This window comes from Camellia sinensis, chromosome 11 (assembly GCF_055761805.1).
Source record: "Camellia sinensis isolate YWXY chromosome 11, ASM5576180v1, whole genome shotgun sequence".
NCBI classification, from domain to species: domain Eukaryota; kingdom Viridiplantae; phylum Streptophyta; class Magnoliopsida; order Ericales; family Theaceae; genus Camellia; species Camellia sinensis.
Window position 1 is genome coordinate 46891790 of NC_138971.1, and position 20294 is coordinate 46912083.

Below are 20294 nucleotides of genomic sequence, written 5' to 3' on the forward strand. Positions count from 1 at the left end.
TTTATTTATTTATTTATTTATATCCATGTGAATCCATCTTGTAATATATTCTAATATTGTAATCTATTTTTTAGTCTTGTGTTTTCTTTAATAATTAAAAATAAAGTTGTTTTGTCTCCTCTGTTTTTGTTTTATATAATTTAGTTTTCTATTATCGAGAAAAATACCACAAATAGTCTTAGGGTTTCTTACACTGGTAAACCTTATATTTTGTTTCGTGCGTCATTTTGATTCTTCACTTTCAATTAGCTCAATTTTGACCAATATATTTTAAATTCTATATCAATTTGGTCTAATTACTAACGTCGTTAGGGTTTGAAATACCTGAGTTGGTTGAGATTAACTCAGTGAATTGATCAAATCAATTTTGCTCCCCTAAAAGCATGACATATATTGCTTACGTGCCCATTTCATAAAAAAATGGTTAATAATTATAATCAATTAAATTAAATTGAGACAAAATTATAAATTTAAGATCAAAATCAAACCAATTGAAATTATAAGAACTAAAAGTGACACAGACTATCATTGTAAACCCTTAGTCTTAAATATATACTCCTCCTCGTAAGAACTCAAAGAACTAGTAATTAAGAAGCCAAACATGGCAATAATCTTTAACAATATATCAATGTAACACAAGCTAGATAATTTAGAATGGATAATTGAATGTTGGTTCTCTAAGATTATACATCATCTCGTTCTTTCTGAGTTCTCTATTGAAAAGGAGATCTGGGTTGTGGTGTGACACTGAGCTCACCGAGTTGATCGTACATGCCTTCTATGAAAGTTGTTGTTTCTTGCAATGGTTTCTCCATGGCTTCCTTCAACTTGCTCAGTGCCATGCAATAAACTTCCTGCCCATTCAAACATATTTTCCCAACATTGTAGATGAAGACATCAAATGGTTAGAACCCAAATTTGTTTGTAAAAATACTTGAAAATGGAAAAAAAATTACATTTTTTGTCCCCTTAAACTGTGATTTGGTCCTTTACCTCCTTAATTAAACTATGGTTTCTCCATAACTTTCTAAACATAATTGTTCTTTTCATTTTTTTAAATTAAATTTTGTTTTTATAAAATTAAAAATCCCAAATTTAGGTATGAAGATGCGGCCCTTTTGAATTGTTTTCAATTTAAATTATTTGTCTGTTTTTATTATGTAAAATTGATAAAAAAAAATAATATTTTAGACATTTTATTTACACATGCATTGAGTTTAATGATTAATATATCTCCATTCGTCACTTTTAGTTAAAAAAAATAGACTTATGGTTAGATTAACAATAAATCAGAAGATGAGAGTTTAAATTGATAAAATTAAAAATTTAAGATTTATTTTGTTGCAAGAGTCAAACACTTAGATTCTTTTGTAATTACCCCAATATTTATACTTACCTTGATCTAGCAGTGAAAGAAAAAAAAGCTTTTTTTTACCAACCAGGTTTTTCTATTTATGGATTTAAAAATAAAAATTTCATTTCATTAAAAAAAATGCAAGCTTTTTTTCTTCAAAAATGAATGAAAAATAAAGTGTATAAGTCCTTACAATTTTTATCTTTTAAACTTGAATGAAAATTTATTAAAGTCCAAGTAATATCTTGTAATTAAATCAATGTTTTCTCCTTCAATGTACCTTTCTCAACTTTTATTTATTTATTTATTTATTTTTAAATTTATAAGGCCTTTTAGACTTAAACTGTCTAAAATTAAGAAGAAAAATCAAAATTTAAAGACTAAATGAAAATTGAGTAAACTACAAATACACCCCCTAACATTTGCTTAAAGTATAAATTGTCCCATGTGATTTGAAAAATTACAAATATCTCCTTATTATTATTTTTTATTTAACAGAATTAACTAAAAAATGAAATTCATAATTGGTTTCTATACAATAATGAAATTACCTAAATTATTAATTAAAACATATTTCTAACATCATTAAAAACTGTTAATTAATTTGATGATTTATTAATAAAATGGGTGATTTGTTATAAAATTAGAAACTTCAGGAGTAGAATGTAATTTTCAAAACTACAGGAAGCGGGTATTTTAATCAAAGTTTAAGGGGTGTATTTGTAATTTATCTATGAAAAATTTGCTTTCAAACAACCCTCAAGTGTTGACCAACAAAAGAGAAAGATTTGGAAGTCCAAGCTATTTAGGTGTATATCATCATTAAAGAAGAAACAAAAAATCTAATTTCAAAAATGGAAAAGAAATCAACTAAAAAACAACAAATAAAAATGTAAGGGTTTTTTAATTTTTTATTTGGTTCTTCGTTTGTCTTCACCCTACAAAAATGTAGCAATAAAAGAATCTGGACAGAAAATACTTATGTTAGAGTACTTCATACAGGGAGCGAGAATAGTATTGAATTCTGCATGCCTGGCCATAAGTAGGTACAATAATATCACATGCTATTGACAGACCCAGAATTTGGGTGGTTAAACCAACCAAACTATTTGAATTTGATTTATATTCAACATGTTAAAAATTTATTTGAGATAAGATTGACTTATAAATTAGATAAATTTGAATATAATTTTAAACTTATTAAGTTTTCAAATCAAATTTGAAGAACTTATTTATCTTAATACATATACCATAAAAAGTTAAACTATTCAAAAACTGTTTAAGATTGACTTATTATGTAAACAAATCAAACTTAAATATATTTTGGAATTTATTAAGTTTTTCAAACTAAGTTTGAATAACTCACTATTTGACTCGACGTAACTTGCTTACAATTCTATGAGAATTAGAATTTTAATTTTACAAATTTTAAAATTATAAGTACAAAAAATTTATGTGTGCATATGCACGTCACAAGCAAAATTATTTTTTATGATAAAAATTATAAATATTTGTGGTGTATGTTAGTTCACTATGTGATAAAGTAATAAATAGTGAATTTATAGTGTGTATTCTAAATTGACGAATAGTAAAATTATGATACTTTGTGATTTTTATTATAAAATTTTGTTGTTTATATTTGTGGTTTATGTTATGTCACTTTATGGTAAAGTTATAAATAGTGAATTTATAGTGTGTATCCTAAATTGACGGATAGTAAAATTATGATGCTTTGTGACTTTTATTATAAAATTTTGTTGTTTATATTAAGCAATTTTGTAGAATTTTGTGAAAAAAAGTTATGAATGCCATATTATATTTCATATGCTGTTTTTTTTGGGTTGTATATTATAGCCTCTCCCAAGTTAAGTATTGTAGTTTGCAAAAAACTTTTTGAATACACTCTTTGAAATTCGGTCTCTTTGTTATCACTTATAACTTAATTTTTATGATTATAAATTTGAAATTGAGTGATTTTTTTATTTTTATCATTATAGTTTTTTAGATTGTTAGCTTTTTAAAATAAAATGTAAATCTGTTAGGTATAACATTTAATAACATGTGCGAAAAAAGGTTGAATCTATTTGATACTCTAAAAAGTACCTAATGATTTTCAGTTTGAAAAGATATTTGCAATTAATGCAATGTAATATAGAACATTCCAACCATGGAAGGAGGTATGTGCTTTGAAAAGAATTGCTAACAATTGAGCTGAGCCACGCTTTGTAGCGCTCAAATTTGGTTCAATAACTAATTCAACTTGAGTTTGGTTCGAAATTTTATATTAAAATTATTATTATTATTTATATTATTTAAATAAAGATAAATAAATTGGGCTATATGAACCAACGTTAATCAAGCTCAAGCTCAGTTCATTTACTAAACGAGTTTAAAAGTCTTATTTGAACTCATTTATTTAAGTCGAATCAAACTGTTAACAAGTCGAGTTCACGAACAATTTAATTCATTTGTGGTTCTAACTTTGAGAGTGAGAGAGAGAGAGATTACCATGAATTTATCAAGGTCTGAAGATGTGGGATTGGTAGAATTGAGCTGCTTGTTGTGAATTTGAGCATGAGCTTGATTCAATGTAGTAGTTATACCAAACTCTCCAATATCACCTAAGCCAACCTGACATCAACCATTTAATGTATCAAATGAGATTGCCCCCATGTTTGTGTAAAGTTAGTGTTAATGGAAGCGGAAGTTGACCTAAACCTTAACCGACACTAGTCAATAAGTCTATCCTACTGTTTATACAATTTTCACTTTAAACTCCCTTCAAGTTATTTAAATAAATCATATAAAAAAACGCCACCATTACAATTGCCTCTATGCCAAGAAAAAAGTATAGCCAGTTTGGGAAGACATTAGACATGTGCTTCTAAAATACACACAAAGTTTCATGGCAATAGGAGACAAACAGTTTATGGAATTATATATATATATATATAATATTAAAGTATTTAGTGTAATGTTTACTTAATTTAAATTAGATTAGCTAAAAAAAAGTTAATTGTTGAGAAGTAGGGGAATGAGTACTTTTAGTTTTCCTTCTGATTAGCATATCTATTAGCTTAGAAAAAGCTGCATCTAACCAGCCTAGAACACCCTTTTCCCCACTCCTTTTTTGAGAGAAAGATAGAGTTGCAATAGTATAGTACTTTGGAAAAATATTCAAATTTAAAGTATGTAAATCAAATTTAACACAAGTATTTTACAAGATACCAAATTTAAATTTACACTTTATATTATAATTCTGACACTTTTCAAGATATTTTTTCTTAGTACGAGTAATTTCTAACTTTTAAAAGTTTTAACTATTGAATGTCAGACTATCCAACAAACAACCCTTCTTGTGAGCTTGAGACCAATGGTGTGAAAAACAAAACACCAAATCAACAAAAGAAGGAAGGATAATGGAAAGATACCTTGAGACAATTCAAATGCGTCTGAATTAGTAGCCCATACAGAGGGTGTCCTGATATTCTCTTCTTTAGCATCTCTTCATCACCTCCTCCTTCTTCTTCTAATTCTAATGCTGCTTCTCCTGTAAGCATCACAGCATCATTCTCAACCCCATCACCTTCCATCTCTCTCTCTCTCTCTGTGCGTGTGTAATGTGTTGCTAATTCTCTCTCTCTCTCTCTCTCTCTCTCTCTCCCTCTATATATATATATATATATGAAAACAACGATCCTGTCTAACTTAAATTTATATTGCTATTGTTATCCAGGTCAATGAGACTCTGGCTGAAATACTAGGCTATTGAAGTAAGCATACAAAAAATTGTCCAATATGTCCCAATGTTTAAATTTAAATAAAGTCTCATTTTTATATTACGAGATTTTCAAAAATATTGAGCGGTTATTAAAAATCTCATTTCGATGATTTGAATCGTTTATTTGAAAGTTATTGTGTATGCATCACACATACAAAAATTAAATTAATTTGATAATTATAACTAGGGATGCAAATGGATAGAACTGTTTGTAAACAGACTCGTGCTTGGCTTGGTAAGGACTCGTTCGAACTTAATTCGTTAAATATTTATTGCATTTGAATTTGAATTCAAACTCGTTAAAATCCTAAATTACAAGCCCAAATATCAAATATGCTACAGACTCTCAAAAAATACAATCCCCACAACCTCCACTCACCTGTGATTGATTCAAGAAGAAAAGAAAAAATAAAAAATAAAAACACATGATCGATTTACATCATTTTGAGGGTCATGAGAGTCCCCAACTTTGGGGTCTCAAGCATTTTTACCCAAATATATTAAAATTCGACTCATTAGTTGCCTTGTTTAATAGAATAAATATATTATTTATATGTTAAATAACATAAAAATATGCATAAACAATAGGATAAATATATTATTTTTAAATTTAAATAATGTAAATATAAATAATAGCTAATTATAGATAATATATTTATATACAGTGGTGATAGATATTATTATTTTGGTAAGATATTGAATTCTCTTTAGTATGTTTATATATATATATAATTGTGTAACAAAATTTTAATTATAATTTTAATCTTATAGGCAAGTATGAATTTATAATTTCTTTTACTTATTAAAGTTCGTAAACAAATTCAAGCTCGAGTTTGGTTCATTAAATTTATAGTGAGCACAAGCTTAAGTTTGAATTCATTAAAATCTGAATAAACAAACATAAAAATAATAAAACTTAGTTTCGTTCGACACAACTCCTTTTCAACCCTAGTTATAACCTATCGATAATTATACTTGCCTTCCAAAAAATGAACATCATCTAATTAAAAAAATTTATGACTACAATTATCCATCAGTTTACTTTATTTTATCACATACAAAGAAAAATGATATACAAATTTATTTTGTAATTTCACTTTTTAGACCTAATGATATATGAGATATATAATTAAAAAAATATAAGAAAAATTATCTTAAATATTTTAATTTATTGTTATATCATTAAATTTAAAGAATGAATGTAAAGTTTCAAACTTGAATAGCCATAGATGGAATCATTAAAGTGGGAATGGTTTTGTGTACAATTTACGAAACTAGTACGTTACGTTGTGGTTAGCGGAGACTTTCCACCTCTGCAACTTTGCAAGTAAGAAGGGGACCTCTCTGGTCCAGAATTGGAGTGGGGTGTGCTATTGGGTTTTTGTAGTCTCATTACGGAGTTCATATTGATAATTTGGATAGTTTAATATGTTAAACTTATTAAATGTTTTATTTTTATAAAAAATTATGTTGATCAGATATCGATAATCATTTGATCAGATTAAATTTGTGTCCATGATAATTATAATTTTAAAAATAAATTATTAACATAAATATGATCTGATGAAATAGCTATTGATATCCAATCAACATAACATTTTACAATGATGAAATTCTTAATAAAACTTACACATTGAACAATTTGAATGGTAGAAATTGATCTAAAATGAGCTCACAATGAGCCAGACTGAACCGTTTAATTAACTAGTCTAACCAGAGACAGTCGAAGTGTTTGGAAGTATATCATCACTTGACCTGTCTGTGCAAATAAGTCAGAAGCAAAACAGAACCCTGTTAATGGTTCATCTTTTTTGCCCTGAAAGGAACGTTACATGTTTGATCAGTTAAAAAGAACTTTTTATTTTTTTATTATTACTTTGCTTCAACTACACAATTTCAGCTATATTTTGAATGGGTTAATTCGAATGTGCCATAATGGAAAAATAATCCATTCTTATAGAAGTTTAAATATTTCCTGTATTTAGTAGGAGTTATTTTTAATGTTTGGTGTAAATTTCTTACTAAAAAAAATATCACTTGGTGTATAATTATTTTGAGACTATTCTACTGAAATGTTATTTCCCTTATTTCAATTTCGGTTTTTGGATGATTGGACTCTTGTGTTGTGTTGTTTTGTACTATACTATTCACTCATATTCATTCTTTCCACCACCAAGAACCAGAATGACATGTTCTATCAAGTCAGAATCTAGTCCTCTCGTAACTATTGTTGTTGTGTACGTAGTTGGAATACATGATGGACCCATTGAAGAGTTTGTTTGCATTATGTGACAAACATTAGTGTGGAGCCCCCTAAATTCTTTTGCTCCCTAAAAAAAAAAAGTAGAAGGGTAGAAGGGAATTGGTAGCGAGATAATGGGAGTAGAGTTCGGCATCAGGTCGGCCAACTCAGTTGGCCAAATTAGTAAAGTTTGGCATCAGGTTGGGCCAGTTCAATTTGTGAAATTGGTAATGTAGGAGTCTAATAGGTGGCTATCTCATATCGCTCCGTAAATAAATCGTACTTCACTATATAAATTAACTATCGCTCGGTGAGTAAATCGCACTCCACTATATAAGTTAACTAATTCTTTCAAATTAACATAAGGCATTTCCTAAACGAATAACAAAACTACGAGGGTACGCCCAAAGCGGACAATATGAGGGGTTGGGTGCTTCATTTGACACCGTATGTGGGAACTCCCTTCTTAGAGGAAGCCAGTCAACTGAAGACCTATGTGGGAGCTCAATTGTGCTAATGGGGGTTGGTTGCTTCATTTGACACTGTTTGTGGCAACTCTCTTCTCAGAGGAAGTCAATCAACTAGAGACCTATGTAGGAGCCCAATGGGTGTCTATCCCACATTAGCACAACATTGTCTGCTTTTGGTGTACCCTCACGATTTTGTTCTCCTCCCATTAGCACAATGTTGTCTCTTTTGGGAGTACCCTCACGATTTTGTTCTCCCCTTAGGAGTTTTGGGCGTACCCTCAAGGTTTTGTTCTCCCCTCATTAACACAACCTTGTCCGCTTTGGACATACCCTCACGGTTTTGTTCTCCTCCCATTAGCATAATATTGTCCACTTTAGGTATACCCTCATGTTTTGTTCTTCCCTTGGAAAAATTTCTCGTGCTAATTTGAAGGAGTTAGTTAACTTATGTAGTGGAGACCTATGTGGCGGCCCAATGGGTGTCCATATTTGGGCGTACCCTCACGGTTTTGTTCTCCTCCCATTAGCACAATATTGTTCGTTTGGAGCGTACCCTCACGGTTTTGTTCTCCCCTCCATTAGCACAATATTGTCCGCTATAGACGTACCATCACATTTTGTTCTCTCCTTAGGAAAAGGCCTTGTACTAATTTGAAGTAGTTAGTCAACTTATGTAGCAGAATGTGGTCTACTAATGGAGCGAAGTGGGATGGGTACCCATTGGATTCCTACATAGGTCCCAAGTTTACTAGCTTCCTGAGAAGGGAGTTCCCACAGATGGCGCCAAATGAAGTAACCAACCCCCATTAGCACAATATTGTCCGCTTTGTGTATACCCTTACGGTTTGTTCTTCCCTTAGGAAAAGCCTTTGTGCAAATTTGAAAAAATTAGTCAACTTATCTAATGAAGTGTGATTTACTCACAGAGTAATGTGAGTCGGACACCCATTAGGCTCCCACAAGCAAAATTCAGCATCGGGTCAAGTCAATTCAACTTGTAAAATTGGTGTTGAAATCCTTTGACTTTTGTTTAACAATTTTTTTTACGAGCTATAAACTTTAGGCTTAAAAATGGTCCAACGGGCTTAGACTAAAGGATCTATATGGGAGGCCACGAGCTAAGTTTAATGAGTTGAGATTCGAGCGTGGTTTTGAATTTTTTTTTCTTTTTATTTTTATTTTCTTATTTTTTGTTGAGTTGATAAGTTACCTTTCATTGCCAATAGTCCAAGCAATTGAGTCGGGTCAAGCTTCAACACCTAGGCCTTAGGCCCAGACTCCAGTCCAAACCTAACCCAAGCCTTATTTAGGTTAGTCCAATCTATCCAAAGTACAGAGTGACCCAGTCCAAGCAATTGAGACGGGTCAAGCTTCATCACCTAGGCCTTAGGCCCAGATTCTAGCCCAGGCCTAACCCAAGCCTTATTTAGGTTAGTCCAATCTATCCAAAGTACGGAGTTGGGTCATGTAAAAGTTCGGCGGGCTTGGTTGGATTGCAAACCTTTGGGAAAAATTAGAACCTTTAAATAAAAACTCTTAGGCCATGTTTGTTTGGGTAGACATGAGCTTGGGATTGGACTAATAGTCCAATAAAATTATTAATCCGATATTTGGTTAAACAATTGAAGTAGGGACTAATTATTTTAAATTTGACTATTAGTTAAAATAGGATACATAATCCAACGGATTCGTAGTCTTAGGACTATTAGTCATGGGAATGTTAATTCAGTCCGCCCAAACAAACATGACCTTACTAAATGAGAGTGCCACCTTTTTATTTATTTTTATTAGGAGGGATGTTAGGGCCAATCTATAGGGTTCAAGGTGAGGATTTGAAATACCAATATCAGTTGCAGCATATTGTATTGAAAGTATTGATCAACCGATGTGATTTTGATTATTCTAAAAATCATTAATCACAAAAATGAGTGATACATAGGTATTGAGAATCGAACCAAATGGTATGTCAATTTTATTTATTTATTTATTTTTCACTACTACAGATGTTAGGCCATCTGTAGAGTCCTTGGTGAGCTTTCAAATAGCGACATTCTTTACAATATCTCATATTGATGATATCAATTGTGCAATAGATATACATGCATATACATATGTATCAAGAATCACATATTGAGGATATCAATTGTGCAATATATATACATATATATCAAGAATCAGATAATGTAATTTTGAATTTTCTCAAAACGTTGACCCTGAAAATCCTAATTATAGTCATGGATTTGGCCAGTACACAAGCAATTATTACTCTCCCATTAAAATACAAGGTCTATCGAGTAGTTAAAAATTCATTACAATAGTATTTATTGATATTTAAAACCTTTAGAATTCTAATTAATTTAAGATTTTTATGTTGTAACAAATGAATATGCAGGTAAGTTTTGCATTTGAGAATGAGGTTGTGTGAGTTCAATATGAGTGTCCAAGACAATTGATCAAATACTTGGTGCTATTCATAATTGTTCTCTAGACTCATAAAGAACAGTCCAAGGATCGAGATTCGTGCTGATCTTATTCGAATTATTAAATCAAAAGATCAAAAATACTGTTGTATGTACTGTTCTCAGAATCCCCAATTAGGACAAAAATGGTGGAACCAACTGCAATGTTGCATCCAGTAGACATTAATAATAAGGCTGTGACTTTCCTCCGGTGCGTGATTGGACTGGAGGGTGTTGTTGGGCAGGTGGAGGAGTACTATAGGCCCCATTTTGATAATTTAAACTATTCAATGTATAAAACTTGTCAAGTATTATATGCCTGTAAAACATCACGTTAATCGGATATCGATAGTTATGAATTAAATTAATTTTCTATCAACCGTTTATTTTTTTACTATTCATTTTTTTCTTTTGTACAAAACTAATTTGATCATGCAGCTATCAATATTCGATCAACGTGATGTTTTGTAAGCGTATAACACTCGACGAGTTCTACATATTGAATGATTTAGATTATCGAAACGGAACCCATGGTAAACCTCCACAGATCCAATAGTACCCTTCAGTACGAATTGGAGGGAAACCGCCCAATAATAAAATCTCACCCCAACACCTAACCATTGTATTATAGTATGCAAATACATAAATTGATCGTAAAATTAGAGATATTTTTTTTAGGCGGTGGCTTTGGTCCAGTCCAAGATCGAATTGGACCGTGCTGTTGGACCTGTGGGGGCCTACTATGGGTCCCGTTTTGATAATCTGAACCGCTCAATGTGTAGAACTCGTCGAGTACTATATACCTCTAAAAAATCACGTTGATCGGATATCGATAACTATGTGAACAAAACAGTTTTTTATCAACTGTTAATTGTTTCACCGTCCATTTTTTTTATACAAAACTGATTTGATCACATAGCTATTGATATACAATCAACGTGATTTTTTATAGGCATGTAATACTCGACGAGTTCTACACATTGACGGTTCGGATTATCAAAACGGGCTCAAAAATTAAGCCCTATGGACTGAACTAAATGAGTCCAATCTTGATCTCAACTTGAGACGAGCTGGACCTATTTTTTTATGAGCTGAATTTTTCGTTAATAGGAGAGAATTGTATTTTATTTTATAATTGCTTTCTTTATCTTTCACATCAATAAGCAATGATGGATAACTCTCAACTTTTAAGGGAAAAATCTTTTTAAAATAAAGATATTTTAAATTTGTCGTTGAACATTTTATTTTTTTTTTTGAAATTTTAATATCCATCTTGGTAAAATATATATATTATATTTGAAATATTAAATAATATTTTAAGTCTTGTCATATATATATATATATATATTAGTGATAACCCGTGGCTGAATGTACTACCAACAAAACTTAAACACTTAATAAGCATACATTTTAGTTTTATTACACGACTCTTTGAAAAAAAAACACTTTTAAAATTTTCTATTTATAACTCAACCATAAACATTTCGTATCCATTATACATTTGATATCAAAAAATGGTACGAAAACCTCAATAGACTAAAAAACTAAAAATTAAGCAACAAACAATACACATCAGTCAGTGTTTTGCTATCTCAAAAAATAAAAATTAAACAACAAACAAAGAACAACAGCTAATGCTTTAGCATTTCAAAAAAATTAAATTTAAAATTTAAAGTCAAACCTTATCCCAAGAAAAGAAAAAAAAGAAAAAGAAAAAAAAAATATTTGAGACTTTTCGAACTATGTATGTATACAATAAATGAGTAAAAATATGTAGTTTTACAAAGAGTGTAGCTAGGGTTTTCCTGAAATTCACTTTAAAAAAATTCTCAATATCTTTAAACTTGTTTCTTACTGAGAGGGTAATTTATAAAGAAAATTAGGCCGAGCTGGGCAATGGGCCGTTATGGGCCACAGTACGAAGGATTGAGTAAAAATGGCCATGAAGTTATTCCGGTCCAAATGAGACTTGAAGTTATTCCGGTCCCAAAGAACTACGATTAGCTCGGTCACCATACTAAAAGTTATACCGGTCATGGCGCGGTGGTATTAGATCGGTCAGAACCATGCTAATTGTTAGCTTGGTCCAATCATGATGTGGTTTGTACAGGAAGAACCGAGGTAGAGTTATCCTGGTCTGATCTGCGGCTTAGCATAGCTATGCTTACCTCGGTCATATTGGAGTCCGACCATGGAAAAACCATCTCACTTGGTTTAAGCAGTGAGGGGGGTGTTGAAGGATAAGCATTATCTTTCAGGTGTGTGAATTCAAGGAGGACTCTACATGGAGGAGTAAGAGTCCTACTAAGATTATGCCACGCGAAACCTATAAAAGCTCACAACATCACCTTTGGAGAGGTAACACACAACTTTGACTCTCGAATACACAAAGCTTTTGTCTATTTGTCTATTTGTCTATTTTGCTGACTTAGGCATCGGAGAGGTATCCGGCACACACCCGCCGGCTAACTCACGTTTGTGTTTTCAGGGAGTAAAGCGACATCGTACGGAGGAGCTCATACTTGATCAACAGGATTACACGGGAAGAATATTTCGTGCCCGTACAGTTACCAAAATTCACTTTTTAAGTAGCCGTTGTATCAATTTGTTTGTATCCCTAATGAAGAGCTTAAACTCACATTATTACACCCCATCAGAGCAATTTTGTCATAATTTTCCTTGTAAACTCTATATTTTTTTCAATCCAATTTTACAAAAGTTCATATGTCAATTGATTGAAACTGTTTGAAAAGTTATGTAATTAACATAAATAAACTTATTAATAAATTATACTATTTTCTAAAAAGTGAGATGATCCACAGAGAGCACTACAACAAAGTTCAGGATAAACAATGCTTGTGATGGAATCTAGCCCATCTTTGGAGAGAATGATACTTATACGATCAAAAGATGTGCATCTAGATAGTGCCACATATAGAGTTGTCCATGACTAAACACTGATATACGCAAATTAAACCCAAGTGAATGACTCATGCCTAAAGGCACTCCAACCAAAACCAACGATCTCGTTCTAATAATAAGCAAATTAAGAAATAAATGCATGAAAAATTCAAATGATTCAACCATTATATCTAATTTAATGGAATGAATTCCTCAAGATTCTATGAAATTTATAATTATACAGGTTATAACCTATACGAATCAATATTAATAAAATTTCTCTATAACCATTTAAGAATTTGACAAATTCAAACCAGTAAAATTGGAGTGTAGAAAATTTAAGATACTACAGAATAATAATTAAACAAAAAATTATTCATACCTATATATGACACTCTTAAATTGAACATTGTTATTGTGGGGATGTACTTTTAGGGTTATGTCACGTAGCCGAGGTGCCGCCAAGGTGTTGGCAGAGGTGCCTCGTAGACGAGTCAGATTGCCGAGGTAATTATGTCATTGCCAAGATCTAGTGCGGTAATACTGGAATCCAAGATATTTTGATAGATGACAAGAGTCCTAGATAAGTGATGCGCTTAGCTCGAATAGGGAAGAGGCTTTTAAGGAGTTCATCCATATCTAACCAAGAGTCCAAGATGACCATTGTGCTTGAGTCTTATGAAATGAGACTTCTAGGTGATGAGGGCACTGTTAGCTATAAAAGTGAAGTACCCCCGTGGGTCTAAGGTATGTTTTTACTTGTGCATTGAATACTTGTTTGATATCTTTGAGAGATAAGTTTGACAGACCTGATCATCAGAGTGCCCTCGGGTGTATGAGTCGCTGTGGTATTCTTGTCATCTTGTTGGTTGGTGCTTGGTTTAATCTATTCTGCACGGTGCTCTCCCACTAAGTTCCCTGTTTAGTTGTGACGTCAAAAATCAACACCCACAATTTGGCGCCGTCTGTGGGAACTTAACGCTGGGCAAGATGTGAGAGTCAAGGATGACATGCACAGTGAGGAAGAGGAGTACATAGATCCCAATTCCATAGTGGGAAACGATGGCGAAGATGTGTTGGAAGGCGAACAGCACTGCAAAAGGTCATAATGGCCCGAAAGGAGGCAACCGAGAAGAATACTTCAACGAAAGTGACTGCCAGGTATAGAAGGAAAGATATCTGAGGAGAGACAATGAGCAGAAGGACTTGGCGAACAAGTTAACCAATCTGCAAACCCTAGTGAACTTTATGATGCAAATGAAGGTGATGCAACTGGCGTTACCGTTACTGAAAACACCAACTCTTACAGGAAATGCCAAAGCTCAGAAAGAAGGACTTGCCACAGTGCCAACAATCCCCTAGCATGAAAAGAGACCAAGGAATTTACACCGACGATCCCAGAATGCCGAGTGGATAGAATTACGGTAGGAGGAGTCCCAAAGAACCTTGAGGACAAAGGGAACCTAGATCAAGGGATCTTGGCAGGTTAATAGGTTGGGCCTCTATTTTGATGATGTGGCAGATGTGGAGAAGTACAAAATGACATACCCTAACATAGAAAACAGTGTGCCAAAGAGGTTGAAGTGGACTGATAGCTGAGCTCCCAGACGATTAAAGGAAGACTTCAGAGATTACCTGCAAAAGAAGAGACAGGACACCGAAATCACATCCATCGTCCAATCAAAAACATTGTTCTAAGCAGAGTTGGATGCATTCGAGGCCCCGAAGAGGTTCAACATATAGAGGTTCCAGATCTACCATGGTAAGTTAGACCTAAACTTCCATGTTGGTTTATATTTGAATGCGATGGCTCTGTGGAGTGGGAGTGAATAGTTATTGTGCAAGATGTTTCCATTGACATTTGGGGAAATAGAGTCAGACTAGTTCCACAAATTGTCGAAATGATGTGTAAAGGACTGGGAAAGCTTGGTCGAGATTTTTATGGCCAGGCTTGTTACAAATAGATTATAGTCACTGAAGGTAGATTCTCTATTGGCTTTGAAGACAAACGATGGTGAAGGCCTTAGGGCTTACACCAAGAGATAGTACGAGGTTTATAATTGGATCTCAGCGTGTAACCAGGAACTTGTAGTCGTATCTTTTAAGAACGACTTGGAAGACAATTGCCTGCTTTGGTAATCCTTTACAAAGACCCTCTCTGAGAACATAAAAGATCTCATAGCAAGGATTGAGAAATATGCAAGGGCAGAGGAAGACAGGAAAGAGAAAAAGACAGGTGTAGTAAAGCAGGGGAGAAGAAATGACTCGCCGAAGCGTAGCCGAGGAAATAATGGTGCCGACAAGCCAGAACTAAGATTGAAGGCTATACAGGCTGCAACCATGGTTTTCAAGATCCCCATTTATAGGGTCTTGGAAAGGATCAGAAATCAGCCCTACTTTAGGCCACTGTAGAAGTCCTCGGGCGAATATATGGGTAGGAACCCCGGGAAGACTTATGCCTACCATGATGAGAATGGACATATGACTCAAAGGCGCAGGGCCTTGAAATAACATCTAGAGGACCTGGTCAGACAGGGACATCTGAGAGACTTGATAGACGAAGCGAAGACATGAGAAAAATAGGCGAAACTAACCCAGGCACCTGGAGTAGCACCTCCACCTCCGCCACCACAGGTAGATAGACCACAGGTTATCAACGTAATCTGCACAAAGGTCCATGAGAACAAGATCTGAGGTGAGATGCAGAGGGTAAGGCAGCTGCAGCATGTCTACCAAGTCTAGCAAAAAAAGCCCCAGATGGAAGGACATCAATGGCCAATGATCTCGTTCACAGAAGAAGACCTAGATATGGTACAACATCTGCACAACGATGCTTTTGTAGTGATGCTAAAGGTTGGAGAATGCTAGGTGAGGCGCATATTGATAGATTAAGTTAGCTCTTGTGACATCATGTATGTCAAATGTTACAAGGAGCTCAACCTTCACAAGGATGACTTAGAGCAATCCAACAGTCCCATGGTTGGATTTAATAGAACCCCGACGTGGCCACTGGGCACCATGAACCTGGAGGTTCAGGCAGGAACCAAGGTGGTAACCACAGAGTTTACAGTGATAGACACCCCTCCTCATGCAATATTATTATGGAAAGACCTTGGTTGCACGCTATGAGTGTTGTTCGCTCAATACTGCAGCAACTATTGCGGTTCCCAACCAAATTTGGGATTGAGGAGGTAAGAGGAGACCAAGTGCAAATGAAACATTGCTCCATCGTAACAATAAAGTACACCTACACTGTTAGAGAAACGGAGATGGCAGAAGTAGAAAACGAAGACCGAGGTCTTGGATGATGCCAGCAAAGAACCCGCCGACAAGAGCTAGGAACGCTTGAAAAAGGTTCTGGTAAAGGAATATGACGAATAATGATTCTTTTTCCTTGGGTCGGGCTTAGCTAAGGAAGAAGAAATAAAATTGGAAGCTGTTTTTAGAGATAACATAGAGGTGTTCGCTTGGACACCCTACGAGATGTCAGGGATCAGCGTGGAGGTCACTTGCCACAAGCTTAACGTGGATAGGTCGGCCAAACTTATGGTCTAGAGAGCTAGGCGACCAATCTTGGTCCATATACGAGCAATTGAAGAGGAAGTAGAAAAGCTGCTAGAGGCACAAGTAATCTGAGAAGTAAACTACCCAACGTGGCTATCCAACACAGTGGTAGTAAAGAAGAAGAATGACAAGTGGAAGGTTTGTGTGGACTTTATAAGCCTAAATAAGGCTTTCTTGAATGATTACTTCTCTTTGCCAAAGATAGCCGAGCTTGTGGATGCCACATCTGGCCATGGCAGGATGAGCTTCCTTGATATATACTAAGACTATCATTAGATAGCCATGTACGCTCCAGATGTAGAGAAGACGCCATTCATCATTTCGAAGGGACTCTACTGCTATAGAGTAACGCCCTTTAGGTTGAAGAATGTCGGGGCAATATACCAAAGGCTAGTGACGAAGATGTTCAGGCATCTAATTGGAAAAACCATGGAAGTCTACATCAACAACATGGTTGTAAAGAGGAAAGAACCTTCAGATCATCTAGTCGATCTGAAGGATATTTTTGATATCCTGAAAGCATATCGGCTTCGTTTGAATGCCTCTAAGTGCGCTTTCAGAGTGGGATCTGGTAAATTCTTGGGATATCTAGTGACCAAGAGAGGAATTAAAGCAAGCCCTGATCAGACCAAGGCCATCCTTGATTTGAAAAGCCCAAAGCAACAAAAGAAGTCCAAGTTCTGATCAGCAAGGCAACTGCGTTGAACAGATTCATCAACTAGAGTTTGGATAATTGCAAGACATTCTTCCAACTACCAAGGAAGGCCACAAACTTTCTATGCACAGATGAATGGGAAGTCACCCTGGACGACTTGAAGACGTATTTGACAACCCTACATGTATTGTCAAATCTAGTTCCAAGAGAAGATCTATTTCGATATTTGGCGGTCTTAGACCATAGCATTAGTGTCGTGGTCGTCTGAGAAGAAGACGGAGAGCAAAAGGTGGCGTATTATGTGAGCAAGTCCCTGGTAAGTGTAGAAATGATGTACCTACCTTTGGAAAAGCTAACACTTGCCTCGATAATGGCATCAAAGAAACCGAACCATTACTTTCAAGCTCACAAGATGGTGGTGCTCACGGAGCATCTGCTGAAGTCCCTGCTACAGCATGACAAAGAATATTGACCAAGGACAGCAATTGAAGGTCAGGTTTTGGCCGACTTTGTTTATGAGTTCACATCGGGCGCAAGCCCAAAGCCCAATCCAGTAATAGAACAACCCTCATTCTTGTCTTAGTCATGCAAATATGAATTTACATGATTTTTCCTTAATTAAGCTTGCATCTACAAACTTTGATTTGTTTTTCCTAAGTAAAGGTTTCTGTCTGGTTTTGTGCTAGTATGTTTTGCCTAAGTGTTATATGCATGCTTTGTTCCCTGCTTTGTCTGTTGAACCCAGGCTATCTACCTTTGTTACCTCATACCTAGGTCACATCTTTGAACCTCTTACACCTAGGCCATTAAGCGTCAACACCTAGGATCATCTTGGAACCATCTTGGTTGACCTCTACATTCACTCTGGCATCTTGGCCAAGATGTGCATCATCTAGGCCGAGATGTGAATCACCTAGGCCGAGATGTGTATCATGTAGGCCGAGATGTTTATCATCTAGGCATTCGAGATCTTTGATCCTTAAACCTTGAAGCCTTGTTATACACCTAGCAATTTTGTCCCTTAACTTGTACAACCTAGGCCAACATGTGGCACACCTAGGCTAAGTGTTATCCTTCCTAGCCAAGATCAGAGAGACCTTACTTGTCTGAAGCTTTGTTTTGATCTAGGATCATTGCCTTGTCAAAGTGCCCATACCACCTTAATTGTTATATACATTTTGACCTACTCTTGTCTTTTCATTTTGGCACCTTTTTTAGGAGATTTAACCAGATGATGCCACGTGTCTCAGTAGTGGTTTCAGTCAGTTAGCAGTTGAGAAACCCATATCATTTGCCATATTCTTGCCTTGTAGAGAGAGAAGCTCTAGGAAGAAGAAGAAGAAGAAGGAGTTCTTACAGTAAGAACTAGATTTCCAAGTTGTATTTTCATACTTTGAACCATTGGATTTAAGTTTTGAGGTTAGATTCTTGATCTACTCTTGTTGTTCTTTATGTTAATCTGATCACATTGCATGATCTAGCATGATTCAAAAGCCATGTATTGATTTAAAGTTTTGTTTTAGAAAGAGAAAGTGATGTTCTTGTAATCTTGAAGAGAAACCATGTTTTGATCTGAAAATTGTATCAAGTTCCATGTTTTTGTGTTTGTTTTCATGAAATCTTCTAGTTTGAGTACCTAGGTCCATGTTTTTGAACTCATATCATGAAATCTTAGATTTTGAATAAAGAGTTATGATTTTAGCATTCATGATCTTCATGTTCTTCAAGAGGAAACCCAGATTTCCAGACTTCACTATTTCCCTAAATGTAGTTGCTGAGACCCACTCTTGTCCAGACCTCACACCTAGGCCAAGCATTGTATCTCACCCTAGCCTACCCTGTATGATCACTCGCACCTTAGTCTATCTTACATGCACACCTAGGCCGACCATAGTACACCTTTGCCAGCATCTTGTAACATCTCAGCTGGCAGCCCCACACCTAGGCCAAGGAGACCACACCTCAGCCAAGACCTCCTGAGTTCACCTAGCTAGGTCATTTTAGCCCAGCTCATCTCTGTGCATCCATTCCGAGACCTGGTTTGTACCCAACATGCTTTTCCAAGAAGAAAAACATTGATTTAACTCCCAGCACATGTTTTTCTTTGTTTTGACCTGGTTTTGGAAAGAAATGTCAGGATCTATTCTACTTCTTTGAACCTTGTTTTGAGAGTGCATTGTATACCCATCTTTGAGCATCTCTTCTTGTCTTCTCGAAATGCATTCAGTGGACTTTGCTATGTGATTGTAGGTCGCCTTAATCCCTACATCCAATGAGCTATTGTGAGTGGTATGTTTAATAAAGTTACGTTATAAAGTTTTGATAAACGATTTGCTTTGTTTTGGAAAAGTATTCAATCAAACATGAATGATTATCCTTTAGTTTTTGTATCAAGTATTATGTTTGTTTTGATGACATTCTTGAAAGGTCCTTAGTGCTAGGGGACTTTAATGCAACTAGCAATCTTGTTTAAGATATCTCCCTTGCCACCGATGGGTGGGCTTGTCTAACAGATTCCGGGTTGGTTATTCCCTTGTTAAACATCCCTTAAAGCTTGAAAGACTTTGATTGATGAACTCAGTTCATCCTTTGATTTTGTTACAAGCTATGATATGTATTTTTTTGATAAAGATCTCAGATATCATTCATTCAAACCTTTATTCCTTATATCATTCACCGAGTTTCGGCTCACCTTTCTCCCTTATATATATAAAGGTGATGAACAAGAAGGCAGTGTCTCCTAAGCCTTATTTGGAAGATGTTTTGGTTCTTGTTTTTGTAGCATCTTGAAGATTATGCTTCTTAGCTTTGTAAATCATTTGTTTTGTATGTTTGGGCTTGAGAAACATTTTGATCAAGATGTAATAT

At 34.6% G+C, this 20294-nt stretch overlaps 1 protein-coding gene across 1 annotated transcript; it reads right to left on the reverse strand.

The window, feature by feature from the left end:
- Positions 1–565: 565 nt before the first annotated feature.
- KNATM (KNOX meinox protein) lies at positions 566–4993 on the reverse strand. Its single transcript, XM_028222992.2, has 3 exons — positions 4786–4993; positions 3863–3985; positions 566–854 (listed from the first exon to the last, which is right to left on the reverse strand). Exons 1-3 carry the CDS (start codon positions 4945–4947, stop codon positions 714–716), a joined length of 426 nt encoding a protein of 141 aa, XP_028078793.2. The 5' UTR covers positions 4948–4993; the 3' UTR covers positions 566–713.
- Between the last annotated feature and the right edge of the window lie 15301 nt (positions 4994–20294).

Coding starts and splice junctions, on each gene's coding strand:
- KNATM (XM_028222992.2), bottom strand. CDS start 4,947: ATGGAAGGTGATGGGGTTGAGAATGATGCTGTGATGCTTACAGGAGAA. Junction 3,986..4,785: donor CGCATTTGAATTGTCTCAAG/GTATCTTTCCAT, acceptor GGTTGATGTCAG/GTTGGCTTAGGTGATATTGG. Junction 855..3,862: donor CAGACCTTGATAAATTCATG/GTAATCTCTCTC, acceptor TTGAATGGGCAG/GAAGTTTATTGCATGGCACT.